The sequence below is a fragment of the Notothenia rossii genome, assembly GCF_949606895.1.
Source record: "Notothenia rossii genome assembly, chromosome: 3".
In the NCBI taxonomy this organism is placed as follows: Eukaryota; Metazoa; Chordata; class Actinopteri; order Perciformes; family Nototheniidae; genus Notothenia; species Notothenia rossii.
The window spans coordinates 25,659,077-25,685,895 of NC_136901.1; the positions used below are offsets into that span (position 1 = coordinate 25,659,077).

The following is a 26,819-nucleotide window of genomic DNA, read 5'->3' on the forward strand; positions in this document are numbered from 1 at the left end:
TTGTAATCAGATTACTCAAATCCCATTAAATGTAATTCTTTACTTATGTATCCTGTGGAGAGGGCGAAAGAGTGGGAAAATCGATTAGTCATACCCACTGATTGATGTTTTCATTCATAACGCGAGGTCATAGTTTACGTAAACCCATTTCTCGGTGACACTCTCCCCCTCTCTCCCTCTCTCGCTGTTTTGTCTATCTCTCCCTATGTCTCTCCACCCTTTTTAGTTCCTCCTCCTCCTTTCGTTCCTGATACAAATCCCACCACAGACACACACAGACATGCTCAGTACATCCACCCAAACCGCAGATCAAGCCTTTCACTGCTTTTAATGAATCCTTTGAAAGCAGGCGCCAGGGCCCTTCGAAACACACACTCCTTGTATGAATGCAGCAGCAGCACACACACACACACACACACACACACACACACACACACACACACACACACACACACACACACACACACACACACACACACACACACACACACACACACACACACACACACACACACACACACACACACACACACACACACACACACACACACACACACACACACACACTCACACACTCACACACACACTCACACATTCACAATCAGAGAGTAGTCCTGATGACGTGAGGAAAGCATCCCCATGATGTGCAACTTAAAGGAACACTTGGGGAGAATAGAGGAGTTGTTAAACTGGTCTGGGAGCAGCTGATTTTTAAAGGGTCAGTTCACCCAAATTGCAAAAAATATCCTTTCTCCTTTCGAATTTGTGGTAGCAAGTCATGCAGACAGTTTTACTTTGATCAGATATTTCCCTGCTGATGTAATCAACAACAAAAACTCCAAAATGATGTCCTTGATAATCCTCAGACTTCACTGTGAACTGTTTTTATCTGAATAAATAGTCCCTATATAGCATGGTGACAGGGTGTGCAGTGAAAAAAAACCTACACTGAAAAATGTAAACATTGACTATAATGAAATGTATTATGTCAACAGGTTCCACATAATTGTATTAGGTTAGTTGAAAGCAGTAGTATTAAGTTGAACCTATTTTGTATTTGAACTTAATATTATTGCTTCCAACTATCCTAATAAAATGATGTGTCATTTGTTTACATAATACATTTATTTAAGTCAACGTTTAACATTTATTTTCAGTGCATTCTAAGTTGTTACATTTCAAAATAAAATGGCACACTGAAAAATATGAAACTTTGACTTTAATTAAATGTATTCTGGCAATAGATTTCACATAACTGTATTAGGTTAGTTCAGGGGTCTGCAACCTTTTTGACCAAAAGGGCCATTTTGCCCCCTTTTCCACCAATTTATTTTGTCTGGAGCCGCAAAACATATTTGATAGCTTGAAAGCTTATAAAGTTGTATATATTTTTATATCATAGACAAAAACTTCAGTTTTTTTGCATTTATTATTTATTACATTATAGAAAACTGTTAACCTCTAATAAGAAACAAAAAACTCTTATAAGGAGAATAAAAAAAAATACACAGGCCTACTAATAAATAAATCAACACAGTACTTGGGGAGTCCTCTGCACGTTTGAAGAAAATGAATATAATTTAAAATGGGCCCACTTTGAAATAAATAAAACATATAGCTGCACCCTAAAAAGAGTTTACTGATTGAATGATGACTGAAGATCGTCAGCTGTCTTCCTCTTCCGTGTTTTTCCTCCAATACGTAAAGGCTGCAGCACCTTTGACAACTTCTCTCCCCATATCAAACATACCGGTAAGCCAGCATCGTTTGCAGATAACTCTAACCACGCAGAATGAAATCCTCTGTGTTCCTCCGATACTTTTATTTTCTTTGATTTATCCATAGTTCGCTCATCGAGCCGTGGGTCAGGTTATTCGCCTGCAGGAAAAGGCGCTGTTGCGGGACCTTAGCAGGATGCAACGCATATTTGAGTTGACCTAATTATAACCGTTTTGTTTAGTTTCTCACAATACAAGATACGAAACATTTTCAACCATGCACCAAAATATAAATAGTCCTAAAATTATTTTAATTGTATTTCCTTCTTATTTTTGTCTAAGCTCAAGGGAGCCAGAGCAGAGGGCTTAAAGAGACGCATGAGGCTCAAGAGCCGCGGGTTGCCAACCCCTGGGTTAGTTGAAAGCAATAATATTAAGTTTAAACACAAAATATAAGTTTCAACCTAATATTATTGCTTTTACCTTACCTAATACAGTTGTATGACATTTGTGGACATAATGCATTTAATTCAACTCAACATTTCAGTTTTTCTTAGTGTATATAAGTTGATAAATCCAAGCCCGAACACACTTTTGCATATTTCATTAATATTAATGGTGTCAAGGTAATGGTCCAAAACCTTCCACCTTGTACTAAAATAGGCTTACATGACATGACAAGTACTAGTCCCGGATAACAGTCAAACCAATGTCTTTGCCTTTGGAGATTGAGTGACGGAAGTGATGGCCGGAAAAAGGTAGAGGCGGAATCACAAAAAGAAGGAGAGATGAGGAAAATTGGGAGCATTAGTAAGAAAAAGCAAAAAGATGCATGTTCAGGGAGGAAAGGAAAGAAGACGAGGGGAAAGGGAAAGAAAACATGCAAAGACGATAGATTGAAGAAGACGTCAACGTGTGTGTGTGTGTGTGTGTGTGTGTGTGTGTGTGTGTGTGTGTGTGTGTGTGTGTGTGTGTGTGTGTGTGTGTGTGTGTGTGTGTGTGTGTGTGTGTGTGTGTGTGTGTGTGTGTGTGTGTGTGTGTGTGTGTGTGTGTGTGTGGAATGGGATGCAAGTATCAGTTGACACACAGAGCTTCTCATCTGCAGGGTGACACTGAAACAACGCGGCCACTTTCAATCACCGTCGCTGCTGTCAGGGGAAATGGAACACACACACACACTCTTACATGTTTAAACACACACACGCATCCACGCCGGCAGTGAATGATTGCGGCCTCACAGTCAACATACATACGTCCTCATACGTGACCTCTTTCACCCACTCCCTCACAAACACACATCTAATCTTCGTCACACTAACATATGCATGCTCACATCGCCATACACGGGGGCTTTCTCATAAATATATGCACCCACACACACATTGGCATACAGGCAGGCTTGTGGTTGTATGAACACAAAATAGTCTGCAAATAGCTCACACACATATCGGTTGCACTGAGCGGGTCAGTCGCTGTGGGACTGCAGTGTTGTTGTTGTTGTTGTTGTTGTTGTTGTTGTTGATGCACACTCAGACAGATGGCGGTGTGTGATGGAGGTATGAAATTGGGTTTTTTCTGTTTGGCTAGCATGTCCAGGTATGCATGTGTAGGATGGACATGAAGGTGTGTGTGCGGACATGAATGACTCCCAGCGGTGTGTTTAGGGAGCAGGCCCCCCGGGGCTTTGCGGAGAGCCTGGTGCCTGCCGTCGCACAATAGCAGGGATAAACAACCCTCTGCTAATATGAATAATAGAAAAGCTGACTGGGGCCTGCACACCTAGAAAAATAAGGACGAGTGTCTGTGCATGTTTGCATATACGTTTTTGGGGAAAGTGTGTGTCTGTCTACCGTGTGTGTACAAACTTTATTTTCGGTATTGTTTTCTTCTTCTCTGTTTATCTCTCTGATCCATCCATCTGACTCATTTTACGAGTGTGTATATTTTATGAATTTGTGTGTCTTTTTAATAAGTTTAGTTTGGGCTCTCTGTGTGCAACTTGGGACAGGGTGGGGCTTTGTGTGTGTGGTCTAATTGTCGTACAGCACGGGCCGCCGCAGCACGTGCAGACAGCAATGTTGAAGTGTTCAATAATGCAGAGGTACTCACTGGTTTATTTATCAGGGTTAAGCTGAAATAAATGACACAGAATCCAGATGGGGGAGAGGGAGGGACGAGAGAGGGTGGGAGAAAGAAAGAGTGAGAGACGGATGAAGGGAGAGAAAGATGGGAAACATCAGTGAAACGGAGAGTGAAATAGAGGAGAGAGAAGAGACAATGGAGGAGAGGAAGCGCAGAGATACGGAGCACTGCAGCTCAAATGAGCTGCACCTCTCCGCCACTCTGCGTTAGCTTATGATTCCCCGTGTGTGTGTGTGTGTGTGTGTGTGTGTGTGTGTGTGTGTGTGTGTGTGTGTGTGTGTGTGTGTGTGTGTGTGTGTGTGTGTGTGTGTGTGTGTGTGTGTGTGTGTGTGTGTGTGTGTGTGTGTGTGTGTGTGTGTGTGTGTGTGTGTGTGTGTGTGTGTGTGTGTGTGTGTGTGTGTGTGTGTGTGTGTGTGTGTGTGTGTGTGTGTGTGTCACACAACTTTGTTTGCGACTGCAGCCAGGAGAGCAGAAGTGAGAGATTGAAGGAAAGGCGGGGCGGAGGGAGCCGGTGGAAGAGGTGGAGGATCCAGGGACTGTGAGAAATCTATATCTGCTGAATATTTGATCAAGTTTAAGCCCTCAGATTTGAGCCTTCAGCAAGGCTCTACAGAATCCACGGACACAGAGGAGAGGAGAGGAAGCTGCGGGGGGAGGCAGAGGAGAGGGTGGAGGAGGTAGAGAGGAGATGACCACAGTGAGGGGCTTAGAGCGAGGGGAGGGGTTCTGTTATACAGAGTAATCCCACTGAATTGTAAATGCTTTCTACATCCTATCTTTACTTCTGTAATAGATAAAGAGGTAGACTTGAATACATGTTGGGAGAGTGGTCTTACATCAGATTTAAAGATTAAGCGTACAATACTTTTCTCTTTCATTGATGTAATTGTGTTTAATGCCCATGAAACCCCTTAACAACATTGTGTAATGAGTCTTACAAAATGGCAGTCATTGGTACTACAAGGTCATATAATAATGAGCTTTTACTATGTGGATATTCATCGAGTCTTACCCGAGAAGGGAAAACATTCAGCAAAATCTAATATAAATGTTACTTACTGTTACTGTTATAGCCCGTTTCAGAAAGAAAAGGTGCTTCACAGAACATTTACATATACACTTGCTAGACAAACAAGGATCAAAAGAAGTTGGCAACCATGGAAAACTAAACTACATTAAGTACATTCAAATAAATAACAAAAATAGCTAAATCTCTGGCGACAACTTTACCTCTTAATTCCTTTCCGACCACCATGAATTTAAGTGTAGCTAAAAGGACACACAAGTAAAACTGTTGGACATTTTTCAACTTCAAATGTGTTAAGGCTTTCACATCTGTTGTGGCCCTCGGGGGACAGGCCTCGAGTTAGCTTCCAAGCCAGCCCCTCACAACTATTTTGAGGTGGACCTGCTTTTTTTTCTAGCCTGCAATACAGTTTTCACACTCCACTAAACACATCGGGTTCTTGGGGGCGAAGCGCCTCGGTTAAACTCTCATGTGTGAAAATAGCCTCAAATAAAAGTGCAAAAGTGGAAAATGGAATAGAATAGGCCAGCAGGGGTTTAGTGCAACGGATCCGACTAATTTCCTCTCCAGAGATAACGTTTATCTGCATCCCTCAATGGATAAGAGGCAGTGGATAGTAGGAAAGATGACTCTATTAAAAGGACATCTCTAGTGTTTTAAATGATTAAGTGTTAGATTGCCCCGAGCTTCCCTGCATGCATCTTCATTACATGCAGGAGAATATGTACCAATACTCAAATAACACTTGCAACACACTGTAAATAGATAGTAGCATTCAAATAAGGCCATGGTGTTTTGTTGGTTAAAAGAATAATAGGAGAGAGGGGAGTGAGCTGATGTGAAGTGACACTGCAAGAGAGCGAGGGATATTTGGGGGAAAAAAGAATGGAGAGGAGAAAGGGGAGGAAAAAAAGATGTGTGTTCAGTGTGAGTAAGAGAATGTGACAGATCGCCTGGCCGATTTAGGTCAGCAATCAGAGCCGCGCTACTGTCTGTGAGATTGGGCTGCGTGTGTGTGAGTGTGTTTTGGTGTGTGTGATGCTGGTTGGGTGCTTATGTATGTCTGTGTGGGCGGGAGGGAGGGAGGGTGCATTAGTGGATGTGTGCTTGCATGTTTGTGCAGACTGTGTAGTTTGTGTGTGTGTGTGTGTGTGTGTGTGTGTGTGTGTGTGTGTGTGTGTGTGTGTGTGTGTGTGTGTGTGTGTGTGTGTGTGTGTGTGTGTGTGTGTGTGTGTGTGTGTGTGTGTGTGTGTGTGTGTGTGTGTGTGTGTGTGTGTGTGTGTGTGTGTGTGTGTGTGTGTGTGTGTGTGTGTGTGTGTGTGTGTGTGTGTGTGGTTGTGTTGGTGGGCTGAGGGGTTGATTGCGTGAGTGAGTGTGAATACGTCTCTCCTGTTAAAGGTCAGACAAGAAGAATCCCTCCCTAATTGGATTGGGCCTGGTTAACATTGTATTATTCATTTAACCTTCCTACACTGTCTGTCTCACACACACACACTCACACACACACACACACACACACACACACACACACACACACACACACACACACACACACACACACACACACACACACACACACACACACACACACACACACACGGATACACACACTTTCCCAATAGCAGCTTGACATACAAAGGCATCATTGTGCTGCCGCCTTCTGTTGAGGAACCTTTGGCAGAAAGATGTTACCCGGCAATCATACATGGGGGATTTTAAAAACAAGCGCCCCTCTCAGCTGACCTCTGCCATCAGTAGAACGCATTAGCCTGCTAATATAGCTTTGATTTAGTGTCCAGGTTCACGCAAACATGACCCCTGATCAACATGATGGAAACACGGATAGATGCGTAGCCGTACAACAAACATGTTATGTGTGTGTCTGTGTGTGTCTGTGTGTGCGTTTGTTTGCGCACACAACTTTGTGTTGGAAAGATTTGTGATAAACCATCTGTCCTCCCTTTCCTATTTAATGGAATAGGTTTGCATTTCAGATAATAATTGTCTTTATTGCTGAGATTGGAATATATAAATGGCTGAATGAGGGTATAGTTAGCCTAGCTTAGCATAAAGAGTGAAGATAGTAGGAAACTGCTAGCGGGGTCATGTCCATATATTATTTTAAAGCAATGTTAGCAGTTTTACTCACACTCTTAAGCTTAATTTCTAAAAGGAAATGAGCTGTATTCAGGCTATGTTTAGCCTAGCTTAGCAAACACTGATGTAGAGTTAAACAGCTAGCATCCTGATTTACAGAAGCTACATTTGTATTTATTTTCTAATAACATTTTCAGAAAGAAAACAATTTAGTGTATTTTCATGGAACTATTCCTTAAAGAGAAAGACATCTCACACACACACACTGCTGTCAGTTGTTATGGGTGTAGTTTGTCTATAACTAACAGGCGTGATCTTTGCCACGTGTGAGGGAGATTATGGTGTTCTTGGAGTCGGATTGGACCCGGCAGCTGTTCAGCAGAGAAGGAGGAGGAGGAGGAGGAGGAGGAGGAGGAGGAGGAGGAGGAGGAGGAAAAGTGAGAGAGTAAATTACATACAAGCTAGAATGATTTGCATGCATGTAGCAGAAGAGAGGGAAGCATTGAAGGATTGTCTGCGGACGGACTGATGAGAGGATTTCTGTGTGCTGTGAGGGGACCGTCGAAGAAGACGGTGTTGACACTCAGTGGAGCAACAAGGCCCAAGGCTCAAAGACACAAGGACAAACAATCAGCTGCAAATCCTTTTTAACCACCATTTAAGCAGCCCTAATTACTCCAAAAAAACTCCACAAAGAACATCATTATCTCTCCGCGCTCATGCACGTGCGCGCCGCATGCACATGCACTCCACTTGTTTATTAAAGAGAGATTTGTTAGCGGACTAGCTGTTTACTAATCATTGTTGAGAGTTACTTTGGGTGCATTTCACAAATAAAACAAGCCATTTTCTGCAATTTTTCACCCCGCCTCTTGCAGACAGAGTCCAACTCCGTCTTCTCTCTCTCTCTTTCTCTCTCTCTCTCTCTCTCTCTCTCTCTCTCTCTCTCTCTCTCTCTCTCTCTCTCTCTCTCTCTCACTCTCTCACAGCCTGGCTCATTTTAACTCTGGGGTCAACTCAAGCCAAAAAGCTTAATTTGATGCATGTTGTCTGCACTGGAGAGCCAATGGTTTTGATAATTGTTTAAAATGCACTAAAACCATGAGCCAAAAGAGCTGAGATGTGGAGCGAGCGCTGGAACTAATGGTTCTGATGTTGTCATGGTCCCTGTAAGTCTGCGTGACGTTCTTCGGGGGGGCCAGACGGGGCGAGGCTCTACGGTCGCAAATCAGCGGCATGGTTTGGCATCTTGAATGTCACATGGGGCGGAGCGCCGAGTAAGTGATACAGTAAAGACTTTCAGATGAAGACTGCTTCGAGGAGTCCCCGTAGGTCTAATATTAATCCTTAGTGTTCCCTCTGGGGAGGCTTATCATCCATATTAGTACCACACATCTGCCACTGCTATATACGCTTATTATATATTGATGACCAGGGATGGGGTGGGGATTTGGATAATTGAATACCCTCATCATGAAGGGGAGCGTTTTGGTCTCGTTTCTCCACTTCAGACTACCTCGTGTGTGTGTGTGTGTGTGTGTGTGTGTGTGTGTGTGTGTGTGTGTGTGTGTGTGTGTGTGTGTGTGTGTGTGTGTGTGTGTGTGTGTGTGTGTGTGTGTGTGTGTGTGTGTGTGTGTGTGTGTGTGTGTGTGTGTGTGTGTGTGTGTGTGTGTGTGTGTGTGACCCTTTTGTCCGCCTGATGGAGATCCAGGCCCTAACCACAGCTCCAGCCCCGCTAACCACTGGTTTAATATATGCAATTAAGACGCTAATTAGAGTAATTAATTCAGCCGGGGCCAAGGCCCAGCCTGGCCCCTATTCACCGTTTTGGAACTGCCATAATCCCCCACTCCCTCCACACACACTACACAAGGAACAACACACACTCAGACACCGCTATGCCCTCATTATGAGCGGGGTCTTTGTTGGCTGTGTGTGTGTGGTGCCAGAGAAGTCGGGAGATGAAGAAAAGGGCATAAATAAAGACAGAGGAAAAGTGAGGCAGTCAGTCGGGCATAATGAGTGAAAACAGTGAACTAATTCATTGGTACCTCCAGCCTCGCTCCGCTGCTCTCTTGGTGGAGAGAAAGGCCCTGTTGTGGCATCTTACCTCATCTGTAGCAACAGTTCTGCTGTCACTGCCTCTGCAATATGGCCGCCTGGGAGGGAAGACAAGGTTTAAAGGAGAACGCCCGGTCTGTTTTATTGGTTTAACCTTTATTTACCCCGGTGTGTCCCATCGAAGATTTAGGAACTGTTTTAACAAGCCTGACCTTGCCAAGAAAGCACTACGACATTATTGCATGTCCGTTTTTAAATTATTTCCAGCTTTAATTAAGAGTAAAGACCTATTTTTTATTTGAGTTGTACTATATAACAAGGTGAACTGGGTAGTTTGTTAGTCTTTGGTGATTTATCCACACGCCATAACCTTTGATAGCGTGCGTTTGTGCTCTCGCACAGAAAGAAGAGTAATTCCAGGTTTGTTGTTTTTGGAGCGTGATTAGGAAATGTGTGATGAATTGAAGATTAGAGCAGCGGGACAGATTTACGGCACTTGGAGAGCGCTGCTCTAAAGGGATTACCGATAAAGTAATCGAAGAAGTTTTGGCGGCGGCTCTCGGGAAGAAAAAGGTCGCTCAGCCCACAAATATGACATGGAGTGACACATTAGTCATAGTTTATTTAGAGCCGGCGCATTATGCGAGATGCTAACACGATTCTGCCTGTTTAGCTGGGTTTGTGCTTCCTTTTTTTAGCATTGAGTATTCCTGGGGAACTGATATTTTTAGCTAAGTATCCCTCATTGAAGACGTGTCGAGTACATCACACTTATATCAATCCTTACAGCAGCAAATCAGGTCTTGTTATGTGAGATTTTGACAGTCAGTTTGTATGTTGGAAATGTCTCCCATCTGCCATGTTTTAGCACTTTTTTTCCCCTTTTTTGCGAAGCCTCTAAAAGAACTCCTTGGAGGTAAGAGTAGTGGGCTCTAAAGGGAGGTGTTGGTGCGTGAGCTGTCAGGGCTGTGTGTGAATGGGAAGTTTAAATATGAATTAGCCTGAGCTGTTTTTACACTCAAACCTCAAACTTGACCCTGTTAAAAGTTTCACTCAGGTGGCAAACTCTCTTTCTCCCCCCTGCATCCCTGTCTTGTTCTGCGTTTTTGTCATCCTGCATGTCTGTCACCGTGTCTTCGGCTCTCTGCACGGCACACTCATTACTCTTTTAGTTGCTCTCCCTGCTGCAACTCCAAGATAGCACGGAAAAAAGTGAGTGGTGAAGAGATACATGCATTCCTTCTGCTATCAGATCTAGCGGAATGATGACTTTTTTTCACTTGCAAATTGAACATGCATGAGTCAAAAGATGAAATCAGAAAATGAAAATATGGCTCTAGGTTTCCAGATGAGGGCAAAACGATATTTTTCAATCAGCAAAATCATCATAGTGGAAAATGCACTTAAAATAAAAATGTTGGTTTTAAAACTAAAACATTTGATTTGTTACACACCTATTACTTTAGTTTTTTTGACAAATAAAACGATCAATGCTCAGTAACTCCATGTAAAGTAGAGTTTTAACGTAACAAGTTAAATATTTGTGAACTTTAGTAAGATTTACAAGTTACAGTTGCAACACAGGTTCGTTCTACACTCTCCTTCTTATCTACCTGAACACACTCTGTGTTGTATTCTTTACTTTGACAGTGTGAGAAGGATGTTATAAGGCTAATAAAGCTTGTTGAACTTGAACACTGAGGTGACAGAAAGAGACTGACAGTTATCTTTCATCCGTCGGATTAAATAAAATCCACATCAGACAGACCAGAACTCAAACAGACGTCAGGACAGCACCTCGAGGAACCTTGCACTAATGAGCACACGCACACACACACACACACACACACACACACACACACACACACACACACACACACACACACACACACACACACACACACACACACACACACACACACACACAGACACACAGACACACACACACACACACACACACACACACACACACACACACACACACACACACACACACACACACACACACACAGGTTTTTCCAGTCCTGCGTGCACCCGACAGCCGTGGAGGATTTCACTTAAGCAAACTAGACGAGGAGATTAGACGTTTAAAACACACATTTTGGGGAGGAGACGCAGACAGATTGCATTATATGCATCAACCATGGGACGCACTCGTGAGGCGCAAAAAAGATTTAAGACGCGCACATAAACACACTTCAGAACTGAAGACAGACTGACACATGCAGAGTGCAAATATACATCCCCCCCATTTCTGAAAAGAAGTGACAAGCATGAGCATGCATGTGCAAATAAACACACACGGAGAAAAACAGACAGACTGCCGTACACAGCTAAGGCTGCTTTAATCACAGAGGAGCTAAACAAACACAACTGTCATCACTCTCTTTCTCTCACTGCTGCACACATATAGGGATACACGCCGACACACACATTCAGTATACATGCACACACACACACGCAAGCTGTATATAATTGCCCTATGCTTTCTGCTGTCCATCATCTTCCCCTTCATATCTCACCCTTCTTCTTTCCACTTTCCCTCTCTCCAATCTCTCCCTGGAGCAGTACGCAGGCACAGATGTCAAGATGTATTATTTCGGCTGGCTGGCTCTCGTGTGTGTGTGTATGTGTGTGTGTGTGTTTGTTTGTTTGTTTGTTTGTTTCTCCCGCTTTCCTCTTTTGGAAACAAGAATAATGGTGGGGGTGGTAAGTCAAAAAGGAAGGGGGCTGTACTGGCAGGGATTAGTCAAACATTTCTGTGATATATTCCCATATAGGCATACATTACAAAAGGACACACACACACACACACACACACACACACACACACACACACACACACAGGAAGAACTCTGTGTTACAGTCATGGTTCAAGGACATGTAAGGCAAGTATGCACACACTGGCACATTGAATTGAATCTGTGTTGATCCATTAGAAGGACCTCCATGCTCGTCAGGATTGTGTTGAAGCTGAGTCTTGGCTGGTGTTTTTAAACACTAAAACTGAGCCAGGTTTAAAGTGCTCCTGTGTGTGTGTGTGTGTGTGTGTGTGTGTGTGTGTGTGTGTGTGTGTGTGTGTGTGTGTGTGTGTGTGTGTGTGTGTGTGTGTGTGTGTGTGTGTGTGTGTGTGTGTGTGTGTGTGTGTGTGTGTGTGTGTGTGTGTGTGTGTGTGTGTGTGTGTGTGTGTGTGTGTGTGTGTGTGTGTGTGTGTGTGTGTGTGTGTGTGTGTGTGTGTGTGTGTGTGTGTGTGTGTGCGCACGGTGTCTACAGACTATGACGTAGCAGCTGGGTGAAAGAAAGGCATGCACTGAAAGAAAAAAAACCTAAGGAAGAAAGAAAGGAGAGACTGTTTCTATGTCTCCAATTCTTTCTTGATATTCGATTCAGGGCCCAACATTAAAGGGGTCCTATTATGTGTTTTTCAGTGTTCCTTTCCTGTAGTGTGTTTATATATATATTGTGTGTGCATGTAAATGGTCTGCAAAGGCTAAAATCCCAAAGTTCCCTCCAAAGTGACATATGTAAAACTCGCGCCTCTATTGGCTAGTGCTCCAACACATGTGCTAAGGGGCGGGGCATCTCTAAGCAGTTGACTAATCACAACAGAGCCGAATAAATAACCAATCAGAGAAGACTGGACTCTGGTTTCAGACAGAGGGTGAAAAGAGGTGCTGCAGTATGAGAAAAATAAAGAGCTTTTCAAAATGTAAAGCATTTAAACGTGTCACACTAGACTAGAGGCACTAAATACTACTATTAACCTGAAAATAAGTACGATAGGGCCCCTTTAATGGTGGCAGCGGCCCCTGACATGGAAATAAATCATAATGGAAAAAGTAATGGAATGATTATTGGAGTCCGCTTCTGACGCCATCAGAGAAAAAGTGTAAAAATATATTTGAGTTTTTCTCATCACCACCACAAGCCCTCTTTGCCATCATTATACATAATTTAGCTCGCCCACCCAACCTCAAAAAAGATTTCATTGTGCTTTTTGCTCTGTATCGGCCACTAGATCAAGACCTAACGTTTTTCCAACCTTTAAGTGCAATCTATTTTCCTTTAGCTGGCCAGCCAACGACAGAGTGCAGCCAAGAGCTTTAGCGGCAAAGCTTAATGATGTTTAATGCAGATTAGTATTTTAGCTACAATCCTAAATAAAGTTTTCCTTAATGGCAAATCCAATTGTTTCAAAGGTCTTTCCTATAGGTCTAGTTCCTCTTCTGCAGTGGGCAGGGCTGTACCACTTTGTCAGCATAGAGAGTGAGACAGTAATAATTAGTTGTGTGTGTGTGTTGCAATTAGATATGAGGCACCCAGGTATGCATGTTTATTAGACGGCGGACCTCAGATTTGCACTCGGCTCATTAAAACGTTTGATTGTGTTGCCGTCTGAGCGCAAGTTTTTCCTTGAGCGCATCGTTTATCACACGCGCGCAAACAAACACGCACTGGCAGTTTTTTGTCCTTTCTGAGCTCTGGTGGAGTTCATTAAAAGCCTTAATTAGACTGACAGTTATGTTTAATTACAGTCTTTAAGATGTACAGCTCCCCGGCAGGCCCACTCCTTCACTGCCTCCTTTCAAAAGTCATTGTCTGGAGGGGGAAACTGTGTGTGTTTGTGTGTGTTCTAACTCCTGTAAGTTCTGGGTCTTTGACATTTGCCATCTATAACACCCCGAAAGGAGTGACATTTATGAGGCCATCTTCTCTAACAGCTCCGGCCTCCCATGGATTCTGCCTTTTCCCGTCTTTCTCGCACATTTTCACCCTCACTCTTCCTCCTCCTCCTCCTTCACACCCCTTCTTCTTAATTTAGAAAGCCCTCCTCTCGGCCCGCCGCCATCTTCCCACTTGCTTTCTTTCCCTCCTGCTCCATGCCACAGATCGCTGTCACGTTCCTCCCTTCAGACCGTTGACCCACTTCTCTCTTCTTTTTTTTGTTGCATCATTCATAGCTTGGTGTTTTACCAGACGTGTGTCCTTCAGTCGAGCATCATCCCTCCCCTTCCTGCTTGCCAGTTTTTACCAAAAGAAGCATAATAAGAAATAGACTTGACGTTATTTGACCGCCCCGTCCTTCCGAAAAGCTTTTATATAATTATATTTTTGTGTAAGAAAATACAGATGGATGGATATGATGCACTTCAAGGTATTGTTTCAAGTGTTTTTCCAACATCGTCAAGGGAACATTGAAGAAAGATTGAAAATATCAGCTCATAAAAAAACTCCATGAGGGTCAAACTGTATTCTCATCGCTCCCCAAACTGTATCACGCCAATGTTTTCGCAATATCTCTACAGTCTGAAAGTCACCATCAGCTACAAAGTTGATTCAAAGTCACTTATATTGAGGGGATCTGACAGCTCAGCGTCCCAGAGGGAAGTTTTGGCTTTGGATACACACAGTGTTTGAAAAGCTGTTATTCTACTCGAAGGGTCCGTACCCCGTGGCAGAGCAGAACGCACGCGGCGAAGGGTCACATCCTCGCCGTCTTCGGCATGTTCGTGGCGAGGTGCCAATGCTGTAATCCTGCAATGACAGACAATGTCACAGCTAGGTTCTGCCTGAGAGGAAGCCCCGACAAAGAATGGGGACGGCAGGAAGGCTGGAAACATAAAGGCAATAATTGAAAGGAGAGGCAGAAGGAAATGTCAGAGAGGAGGGAAAGCTACAGCGAGGAGAGAGTGATTTCTGCAAGAGACAGCTTTTTTTTTCACCTCCTCCCCCAGAGATGAAAGTATGACAAAGTGACAGGAGACGCGTAACTGCGACTTTGGTGTAGTTGTATCCTGTTTTCCTCTTCGCTGCACGGAATGTATGCCTAAATTGAGACTGTAAATCAGGCTAATGTGAAACTGAGGGCCTTAAGAGTGTGTGTGTGTGTGTGTGTGTGTGTGTGTGTGTGTGTGTGTGTGTGTGTGTGTGTGTGTGTGTGTGTGTGTGTGTGTGTGTGTGTGTGTGTGTGTGTGTGTGTGTGTGTGTGTGTGTGTGTGTGTGTGTGTGTGTGTGTGTGTGTGTGTGTGTGTGTGTGTGTGGAAGGTTTGAGGTCGACTTACTGCCCTAAAAAAGAAGTAAACAGGGCGAGGGATGGAAGCATTAAAGTAAGAAAAGGAGAGAAAGAAATCCCTACAGGACTATTAGTCATGTGTCGTGTCTCACCCCCCCCCCCCCCCCGTGTGTGTGTGTGTGTGTGTGTGTGTGTGTGTGTGTGTGTGTGTGTGTGTGTGTGTGTGTGTGTGTGTGTGTGTGTGTGTGTGTGTGTGTGTGTGTGTGTGTGTGTGTGTGGTGTGTGTGTGTGTGTGTGTGTGTGTGTGTGTGTGTGTGTGTGTGTGTGTGTGTGTGTGTGTGTGTGTGTGTGTGGGTGTGTGTGGCCACTCAGACAAAACACTTAGCTCCAGGCACCGTGAGCTGAGGTAGGAAGGATGAAGGAACCAAGAATTTTGGAAATGTATTGTCACATGTTTTCACACAAGTCTGCTGAGCGACTTGACAAATACACATTCATCAAAATCCTCATTGTTGATCGTGAGACTGTTCAAAGTGACTCCTTCAGTCTCACTGCCAGGAGACACCAAGTCTTTCACCTTAATTGGAAAAAGAGGAAGCACGGAGGGGGAAAAGAGGGAAGTGAGTGATGGACTTCTCCGGTGTAACCCAGATCCAGGCAGCCGCAGGAGGAGTGGACAACCGGAGGTGTTTCGTTTTTATTCTGGGAGCGACTTGGGAATAAAAGAGGCTGGGTAGAAGAAGAAAAAAAAACATGAGCAGGAGAGAAGGAACGACGACGAATATGGCGCTGACCCATTTCTACAGGCCTCCAATCTAGCGCCTGATATAATGCAGAAAAAGCTACACGCACGTCAACCTTAAGACGGACACATGCAACCAGACAGGGGCACACACACACACACACACACACACAACTTTACTTCTTACATTTTGAACACAAATACCTGTACTTTCTACTTCTTACATTTTCCAAACAGGCAGGCTGGTTCCTTTAGTTTGAATGTGTGTTTGGTGGCGTGATCATTATTCTTTAGAGTCATTGTGTGCTTATTGATTTGAACACGATCCGTGTATCCATCATTTCCTGGTCTTCTCTAAAGAAGAGGGACCAATGAAAACGTTGTCATGTTGCTGTTGTTCAGCATGGAAACATTCATTAGCTAACAATGACATTATTGTTCTATAAATATAAAGGGAGGTCAGGTACTCTTTAAAACAGCTGCTAGTTATGGGTACTTTTTACTTAAGTACATTTCAAAGCCTCTGCTTCTTTACTTTTGCTTGAGTAAAGAAGTTTAGTCAGTACTTCTACTTTTACCAGAGTATTTTTAAACACGAATATCTGTACTTCTACTTGAGTAAAGGATGTGTGTACTTTTGCCATCTCTGGTCTGCAGGCCGTCAGACTCCACGCGATAGCTTCAAGTGTTACTTATCATTCTGTGCAACTGCATCACCTCAGCCGACTCTGGGAAAATGTCACGTTCAGACATTCAAACGCGACCGTGAACTCCTCTTCTCCACTGTTGGGGTGCGTACTGAGGCGCAGCTATAAAGGCTCTGCGCTCCTTTTTTAAAAGCCTTTTAAAAAAAATCAGTGCAATAGAAGTCACTCAGGGATTCACTGATAAGTATTCATTAAGTATTGATAAGTAGTCATTGAAGTATTCATTCAATATGCATGGAGGTCCACTCCGAGGTGCACTTGACAGGGATTGCAGAGATAGCGGTTTCCATGAGCTTTGTGGGGGGGGCGAACGGATACTCACAATACACGCGCATCACGCAGAATGCCCTCGCTGCCCCGGGACGGCAACATTGACCCAGTTGTAAGGAACATTGGTCGTGACTGTCCTACATGGCCAGCACTTTAGTGGCGTTACACAAGGCTCATCCACCCGGCCTCTTCATAATGGCTCCCTTTTTTCTTCCTCCACGCTTTGTGCCTCTCTTTCTTTCTTTTGGTCCATTATGCATGTCCATGCTCCGGCAGTTTCATTTATTTGGCGTGGATTATTTTTTGCGAAATGGGCAGTCAGGCTTATTACGTTTTTCCTCGTCCACAATTTGTTTCTCGTCATTTAATTACGCGAGAATGAATGGGACGAAATGGGCCTATGTGTTTATGCCTACTGATGACTTATCCCTCCTCCTCCTCCTCCTCCTCCTCCTCCTCCTCCTCCTCCTCCTCCTCCTCTTCATCCCTCTCTCTGACAGTGACAATGACCCGTCTCTGCCCTATATATAAATATCTTATAGAGGACATAAGCAGCTTTAGGGGGTTTTGTGTAGATTGTTTGTTGATGCGCAGGGATATATACTGACCATACTGTGGCATCATTAACTCGCTGTGCATCAAACCAGATTACCAGTCTCTCATCAAAGCGACACAATGTCCTTTGCGCACAGAAGTGAGCAGACATACAACATGACAATACCCAAATGGATTATAAGCAGTGCTCATAAATCATGACATCGATTTTAGTCAACAATGCGGCGGGAAACGGCAGCACTTTTCAGGCTTCCAACAATATTTCTCACTCATAACTAAACCCCCTAAAATGGCAGCGGATGTGTCACGAGCAATCATCCTCTCCCTCGGCGCTGTGCGTGCATCGGTGTTTGTCAGATGCGGAGATCAGGTGCGCCCCTCACTCCAGTCCTCCTTTTTTCGTAACTCCGACGGGCGGGTGGGAGGGCGGAGGCGGGGGGGGTGGAGACTGCTGTGCCGTGGCCCAGTTTGTTGTGTGTTTTGGTGCTGGAGATTAATACGATGTGATTGTGAGTCGCCCACCCTCCAAGAGCACGGGACATCGAAAGATGGAGAGACAGAGGGAGGGAGGGGTAAAGGAGAGAGAGAGGGCGAATATAGAGGCGGGCAGGGGGGGTGATTGTAATAGAAGAGGATGGATGGAAAACGAATAACTGCTGAGAATTAAAATGTCATCGGGAATCAACCGCACGCAAGCAGAGACACTGAGATCATTTTCCCTCCGCTCGATTGTGTATGTGTGAATGATGTGTATGACATGTTTTGAGGTAATAGTGTCCTCTGTGGAGGCACGCGTGACATTGGGGGCTTGCGTGAGATTCCCTCTGACTGTATGTGCCTTGGTCAGCATGTGACACATCATGTGAGTTCAACCTGTGACCATGACTTGGCTCCTCGTTGTCCCTGCAAAAAAAACTGATGACAATTTCACATAAGTAAGCATATAAGTTAGCTTTTTTACAAGCGTGGGTGTCATAAGTGTCTACATTTTAATCACATTTGCACAGAGTAGAAAAGAAAGTGGAAATTATGAGTATGCATCAGGAATCAGCCACTTCCAGCTGAAATATAGCTTTAATTTGTTCAGGCACAAAGTAATTAAATTCATCCTACCATCTCATAATGCATGGGTCAAATTAAATGTCGCACTCTGTAAACAATTAAGATATTTTTAAACAGTAACCATAGTACCCACAGTATCCTTAAATGCCTTATCTGTGTTTTCCTTACCATTTAAAAAGTTGGTACTGTATAAAAGGAACCCAATTTGATCATACATAGAAAAAGGGTACATTTTTAAGACAACAACATAAGCTTATCAGCACTCGTCTCGTCCCATTCTCAGATTACCTCATGTGACAAACGCATCATCACACTTGTCTACAAACCACATACCAACATGTCACCGCGCAACAAAAGGCGCCAAGCATGCAGACATCTTTGTGTTGTCCTTGTTTGGAGCCCGTCCCATTTTTGGATCAAGTGCCACCACAACACAGCCCACAGTGGGCCTTTGTCTGCAGCAACTCAACGAGAAACCTGCACTCTTTGCAAAAAACAAAGTTTGGAAAACCTCATGCTTTGTTGGAAGTAATGCAGTGTGTTGTGTATTTGGAGGTGGAATGTGAAAATAATACTTTTGCTGGTGATTATTTCTTTGAGGGAGGGCTAAAATAATGCCCGTTCTGTTTGGGTAAACAACTTATGCCTTCCCCCCTTCTTGCCGCCACAGCGAGGTAATGGCTTGTGATAGCTTCGTTAATGCGTCATAGTCAGGTTGTAAAAGCGCCAAAAGAGATTTATGAAGACGTTTTTAGTTACAGGAAACTTTGATGGCGAGTTTCAGGATTTTTTGGGGGCGAAGGAAGGGGTTAGAATAGGAGAGAAATGGAGAGAAAATGAATCCTTCAGCTTTGCCTCAAGGGAAAGGGGATCAGGTTATATGCTTTTCATCATCTAGATGACACACACGGAGCTCAGAGGGCCTCTGGAGAGTGAGGACTACAAATTTAAACAGGAAGGCAACTGTAAATCCCACCCCCAAGTACCCTCTGCACCCACCCACACGCACACATCTCAGTCCACCCAAGTGGCAAACTTAGTTTCGTGATCTTTTCGGAGCATGTGCAACAGCCAAACAAGTGCAACTAAAAGGCAGGATTTAAATGGCAAAGCTGCTGTGAAGCAACGCATTGGTTTTCGGTTGATTTGCACAGATGGGAACACTTTTGCACGCACACTGACACAGAGACACACACAGAGACACACACGGAGGCGTAAACTACTCCAGCCACTGCATGCACCAATGTGCCCGCGGCTGGATAAAAACACCCACTTGAATTTGTGTCTTTCACGTTTCATTTGCATTTGTGCTACTTGCGTTCATTACTTGACACACTCATGACGAAGCTAACACGCTATCTCCCACCAGAGGCTAGCAGGAGCATGGCTGTGCTGGTTGTACATGAGACAACATTTGTTCCTCCCTGGCTTTTATTAGCTTGTTTATTCATTCCGTTTGTTGTGTTGCTCTTTTGCTGCCCGCCACATTCTCCATTTCCCTCCCTTTTAATCTAGCTGTCATCGGGAAAAGATGTTCCCGCTTCATGCTCCAGACATATGTGTGTAATTTGAGTGTTTATGGTACAGTAGTGAGCCTGGACTGTTGCAATAGCTCGGCCACAAATACAGTATTTATGCACAGCAGCACCACTTTAATCTCTGCTATCGTAAAAAAGCTGCAGCTTCATAAATTATCTTGTGACATTAATCTGCCTGGGGCCCCTGATGACCCCCATCCTCTCATCGCAGTATGCATCCTGTCATCTTCAAGTAAACATAGTAAACACATATTTATATGATGGGGGTTTTTGTTGCCCAGAGTTTTGCCTTTGAGGCTAGATCAGGTTGCTAACCTAACTGTAGCCAAAGAGGAATGCATGTCACTTTTAATGTAAGAAATACATATTCTTTATGTTCTCTATTGATGATCCAAAATATGATTGTGCTATTTGTACAATAATACTAATAAAAATCTTCAATCTTCACCTGCAAAATGTGCCTGCTTGATAATGCAGCCTTGGAGCAGTGCATTTTGCGTTAAATCCCCCTCCTACCTGTTCCCATTTCCTAAACCAACATATTGCACCAAAACTTGCAATGTACACTCTGCAAAATCCCAATTTCAACCAGAAATACGTGAGGCAATAAAACAGCACTTCTTGTGACTTTTGAGCAAAGTGAAATGTGAGTCGTGTCCCAGAGCAGACGGAAGGACGTGATGGAAATATCAACTTCAGCATGTACACAAATTCACATCACTCACACCGGAGCAAGTGTTTTGCTAAGGGAGGCCAGCTGTCACTCAAGCGTGGAATATATAAGCAGGGCTGTGAACGCACCACAGGAGGGGGGGGGGGGGAATAGAGTGGCATGGCAAACACTGGGGTCCGAGATGCCTCTTAATGTAAATCAAGACGCTTTGCATAGTCCACACAGCGGTTGACAGTTAATATAGAGCTGAACACATGTCCAAAGTCCCTGAATGATGTGAGGCAGAGGTGTAAAGTAACTAAGTACTCAAGTACCGAACTTCAGTACAATTCCGAGGTACTTTAATTGAGTATTTTTTGCAACTTTTACTCAAGATCTGAGTACTTGGCCAACTTTAGCAGCGAGAATGAAGGCGAAGAAGAGTTGTGGCCCCTCTCTGACCTTGGTAATAATAAGAGAGACAAATAGAAAGACTCTCATCCTATGTATGATCTCTCCTATAGACTCCACACACACTCTTCCTCCTCTATCTTCATGTGCGCTGTGCAGTCTGATCGAGGTTGACTGCGGTATTATTTCATCAATTAAGTTTTCCACTTCCCGTAGAGCGTTGGTGGCGGAGCAACGCCCCTTCCTCTCGTCCGTCCTCTGGCGCTTCGTATCCCCCCCCCACCCCATCACTGCTGATCATTGTCTCAATTACTCATCCCTCCTCTCTCACTCTTTCCTCCTCTTATCTCATCCCAAATCGCTCCACACACTCCCTTTTTTCCCTCCCTGTCATCCCAAAGTGAGGTGGGAGAGATTTGAGTCCTACACCGCTCCTCCCCCCCAACCCACCCACCCACCCACCCACCACTGATCAGGATTTCACAGATGTTCTCTGATTACATCTACCTTGATTTGGCGATATATTCCCCCCTCAAGTGTTAGGAAGTATTCAGCATTTCCACTGTTTAGCACCCAAGATTGTGTGGGGGGATTTTTCCCATCGCACCTGTGATCTCTTTGTTCGCTTCTGTGAAATTGAGACTCACAGAAAATACCTGGAACATGCTGATGGGTCCAAGTGGATTGTTTTACCAAAAGTTGCCCCCTTGTGATATTTGTGACCCGTTGATTGATGATGTTAAAAAATAACCTGCATTTGCAAAATCACATGTGCCAGCTCTCCTGTTTCAATTTGCCCTGCTCTCAGTCTCTTCTTTGAATCCATTACCGCTCCACTTTTCCATAATGGAGACATTAGAGTCTTTTACCTCTCTGCTCTCTATCATGTCATTTCAACTCTTTCCTTACTTTCTGTTTTGAACTTTTTCCACTCCTCCTCCTCCTCCCCGCTGTGTCCACCCGGTCATCTCCACGACTCCCGTCCCCATCATATCACCAACAGCTTGTCACAGCCAATCAGTCTCCCCCGCCTCGCCTCTCTGCATGGCCTCATCTTCCTCTCCCCGCGCTCCTCTTCCCCACTGTCCTCGTCTCCCGTCACCTTCTTGTCCTCCTTTGTGTGTCAGGCGTTCAGAAATCATCACTCTCTGACCAGTTGAGGGTGTTTACCCCACCCTCAATCCTTTCCTAGAGTCAGATATACCCCTCGGCTCATCTTCATCTTCATCACGCTCTGTCCTGGGGTGCTCTGTAAAACCATGCTTTCTAGTTTTAAGACAAGTAGGCACGATGATTTAATCATTTAGTAATTTTGTTTTCGTACACTTTGCCTCTGGACAAGAATATGTACTGAATGATGTTTCAAAAATAAATGTGATTTAGCTGAGTTGCATTCAATTAGTTTGTTAAATAAAAAAATAGGTTTTTCATCCACTTAAAATAGAGACAGCCCAGCATGGGAGTAGAACATATTTTGATTGAATTGTATTGATTACAACATTATCAAAATGGAAATGTACATGCAGCTCAAGAACAAATAATTCAAGTGGTTGTTGCTTGGGGCCAAATATATTTCTGAATTTTAATTCCTCCGAGTATCTTTGAATAATGTTCAAAACATTTAGCTACAACCTGAATATGACATCTAAGCAGCCAAAGGAATAGAAAAGCATTCAATTAAACAATCTGAGCCAGATGAAACTAGAGCTGTTCGTAGTTTGGCTCACTGCACTGAAGCCACTGCACTTCATTAAAATACATAACATTTCCTCCTACATTAACAGGTCTCAAATACTATGATTTAAAACCGTTTGGTAACACAACAAATAGTAGTACAACTTAAGGAACACACTAACTTTTTCACTTCACTTTATTTAAACCTTTATATCTCTTCTCTTCTATCCTTCATCCGTCCCTGTCTCCTGGCTCTCCACCATGCTGTTCACCCTGACCCCCGCCTGCTTCTCTCCTCCTGCTGCTTTCACACTCTGCATCCTGCAGAGATGGAGGGAGAGAGAGTGACGGAGGTGTTAGAAGTAAAGCTTCCTCTTTTTCACACCACTCTTTCTCTCTAAGCCATCCACCATCCCCCCTTCCTTCCCTCCCTCCCTCCCTCCCTCCCTGCCTCCTTCAGACAGGCTAATCTATAGCCTGAAGCTAAATGGCGGGGGGAAAATTATTTTTTACATTTCTTTAGGGAGGCAAGGTGAGGGCTAGCCCCGGGGGCTATATCGGGGAAAATAAGGATGGACGGGTGGTGTGTGCACAGGTGTTTTTTGTAAAATAGAGAAAAATATGTTTCCTGTCTCTTTCCACTGCGGCTACACTTGAGCTGAGACCGGCTTTTCATGGGATGGAGAAGCTAGAGTGATGATTTCTGTATTTCTGCAGAGGTGTGATTCTCATCTCCTCACCTCTCACCTTCCTCCTTCTCTTTTGCCTCTCCTCTAACATGTTCCTTTCTTCCACTTTCCACCGTCTGATCCGTCTGTTCGGATTCTCCCCGTGCTCGTTCCTCCTCCAGCCTCACTGACCTGCGGTCCAGTGATCTTTAATGCATACACTGACATGCTTTATCTAAGAAGAAGTGTTACAGGAGTTCATGCGCGCACCCCCTCTTTATGCCTGTGCACTTAGTCTGCTTGACCTCCTTTAGCCTGATCGCTAGCTCCACTAGAAAGAAGCTTGTTGGATTCCAGCACAGGTTAGGAGGCTGATTTGAAATGTCAAACTATTTCTCTGCCGCTCTGATTAAATTGCATTCTGCGGTGTAAGAAAAAAGCGTTAATGGCTTAAAGATGCGTATTAAATCCCTCATTGCCTGTATTAACACATCAGTCCCTCCATTTCAAATTCTCTTTAATTGGCTTTATTAAATACATGAGCAGTGATAGTAATGGGGTATTAAACATTGTAGCTTTAAATCATTCAGCGCAGTCTGTATTTCACCCAATCAGGTCCGGTTTCTCTATACACACACTGTTTTGTGTCTCAGGGGCTCTATTTTATTTCATATGCGCTCTTGATTGGATTACCAGCCCTTTTTTTCCATCAGTCTCTCTACATTACCCCCCTCTCCGGCAATTTCCCCCAGCCCGAGCAGCTATTGCAGTTGACTCAAAGCGGTTGAGTCCATGCAGAGCGGTGGGGGTGTTAATGAATTCCAGCAGACTGCTAAATGAGGTCTTATTAAAACGCTGCCGCCTCGTAGTTTGACATTTCAGAGCTTCTGGTGGAGTTTTAAATCGCTGCCTCTGCAAATGTCACTGGTTGACTCTCGAATGGCCGGCCATATGAATAGACGCTATTGTTGGCACGGGGCTATAGTTTGAGAAAGAAGGGGAATCATGTGTGGCTTTGATTAATGGGTTTTCACTCTGTGTGTGTGTATTTATGTCACCCTTCTACTCGGCTAATTGTCTAATTTTCTGTTTTCCATCCCTCCAGCTACGTCAGATGGGACGCGTCAAGGCCTGGAGGGCATGAGGGGCGGAGTGTGTGCGACGCAAGGCATGAAGGTGGTCCTGAAAGTGGGGCAGAGTAAGTCTTCTAAACTCTCTTGTCCTACATTGCTTTTTCACACACACACACGCACGCACGCACGCACGCACGCACACACACACACACACACACACACACACACACACACACACACACACACACACACACACACACACACACACGGAAGCTCTCCCTTATGTACACCTCCTGGAGTCCACCACACATGGGCCCTTCCTCACACACATTGCTATTCATGCCTCACACACGATACCCTAACACAGAACTACAACCATTGGCTCCAGTCCACCGCATCTCACACCACCTCCCATCTGTACAGCGGCACACATTCCTTATCTCCCACTTTTAAAACCATCCCTCTTATCTTCCTCTTTCTTACACACACATACAAAACGTGTGTGTGTTCTCTCCGAGCGTATTAGGTCTCATTAAGTGGTGAGAAGAACAGCAGAGAAGTGTGAGATCAGTCGGCTATAATGAGGCCTGTTGAGTTCCTTCTGACTCTGCCTTTTAACTACTACTGACACACACCCACACAAACTTTAAATCTTGCATGTCTCTGTGCGGGATATACATTACAGGTGAGCTCACACACACACAAAGACAGGAGCACACACACGGGCGTGCAGACTTGCAAGCTTAGGTGGTCGTGCGGACACACACGTACACACACATTTCCCCCACAGCACGATAACAGAATAACTCTATTCAGGGTTTAAAGCACACAGGAGTGGTTTTTAACGAGTCGTAGCTGCGCACACAAAAAAATATTCACAGGTAATGACCCCTCACATGCAGGCCTGTCAGAGAAAGCAGCAGGGGAAACAGCAAGCATTTTCACTGACCTGCACATTCCTACATATAATGGGCACCTGTCCTTCACACGACCCCCCTCACACACACCTATTTCTATTTATTTAGCCTATCCTGTGTTATCGGGCCTTGTGTATTGTGGTTGCTCTTCAGCGTTGAGCCAAGTGGCGCTGCTGTGGCTCTATCAGCCCAGAAGATCAGCCCAGTCAGCTCCGCTCAATAGAAACACCACACACACACACACAATTTCTTTTCCCATGGCTTTCCACCACACCGGCAATCCAATCGCACACCACTTTTAAACAACTCTATGAAGTTCAAAGACACACACGTCTTTCTATTTGTCATCTTTCTTCACCTTATCCCTATTTCATCTCCTCTCCTTTTCTATTTCCTCCTATCTCCTTTCTCTATTCCCTCTGCATTTGCCTATTTTCTTTCTTTAACCCCCTTTTCATTCAAGCAACACTGCCCACTTCCTTTTTCAAATTCCCCTTTTCCCCGTCCTCATCACTTCCCTTTCACTTGGCATGCTCGCCATCTCCTCTCCCAACTCTGTTGTTTTCACTCTTCCTCTGTCTTTCTGTCTTATCTGCTGTGTGGCTGAAAGGTCACGTCTGTGCTGTTTGTCATCTAAATAAGCGCCGTGCCGCCTCACGGTGATCTCTGATGAGATATGCTGCTCCGAGACGCACGCACACACTCGTGAAACACGCACTTTCAACCCCCTTACCCCTCCCATCTCACACACACACACACACACACACACGCACACACACACACACACACACACACACACACACACACACACACACACACACACACACACACACACACACACACACACACACACTCACACACACATTCACACACACACACACACACACACACACACACACACACACACACACACACACACACACACACACACACACACTCACACACACATTCACACACACATTGACCTGTCCCATTTTATTTGATTTTTTATCTGTCTTGCTTTCTTTCTGTCTCTCTCACACACACACCTCCCTCCACTGGCCCCTGCTGACCACACAGTAGTTTGTATTGATCCAGACTGCACCGCCCCCCCAACTTCTGTTTGGTTGACTTTCATGAGGCAGCCGCCAGCCAATAGCCTAACACTTATCTAAATGTCAGTATAGGTTGATGGCTGTGCACACACGCACGTGCGCACACACACACACACACACACACACACACACACACACACACACACACACACACACACACACAGTGTGTGTTTTTGCGAGGTTAATTGCACTTTCCTCCATAAGCATCCCATGGTTTGCTCTCCCCTGCTGCTGCAACGAACAGAAACATTTTCTAAAATGTTGTATAAATTGCAGAGTTGACTACTCACATCCCGATATAAAACTCTAATCTCGCAGCCTTACTGTTGGCCAGATGGCTCCGGAGTGAAAGAAAATTGTATTTGTTGAACAATCTCTTTCAGCGGAGAGGAGTGACA

General features: G+C 44.4%; 1 protein-coding gene across 2 annotated transcripts in view; it reads left to right on the top strand.

Annotated features, from left to right (window-relative positions):
• The window catches only part of efnb3b (ephrin-B3b), an 84,090-nt gene that overhangs the window by 51,053 nt on the left and 6,218 nt on the right, over positions 1 to 26,819 (top strand). For both annotated transcript variants that reach the window (XM_079667938.1, XM_079667937.1), the window contains one exon: positions 24,443 to 24,535. In XM_079667938.1, the coding sequence (XP_079524064.1) occupies positions 24,443 to 24,535 (93 nt within the window). The remainder of the gene's footprint in view (positions 1 to 24,442; positions 24,536 to 26,819) is intronic.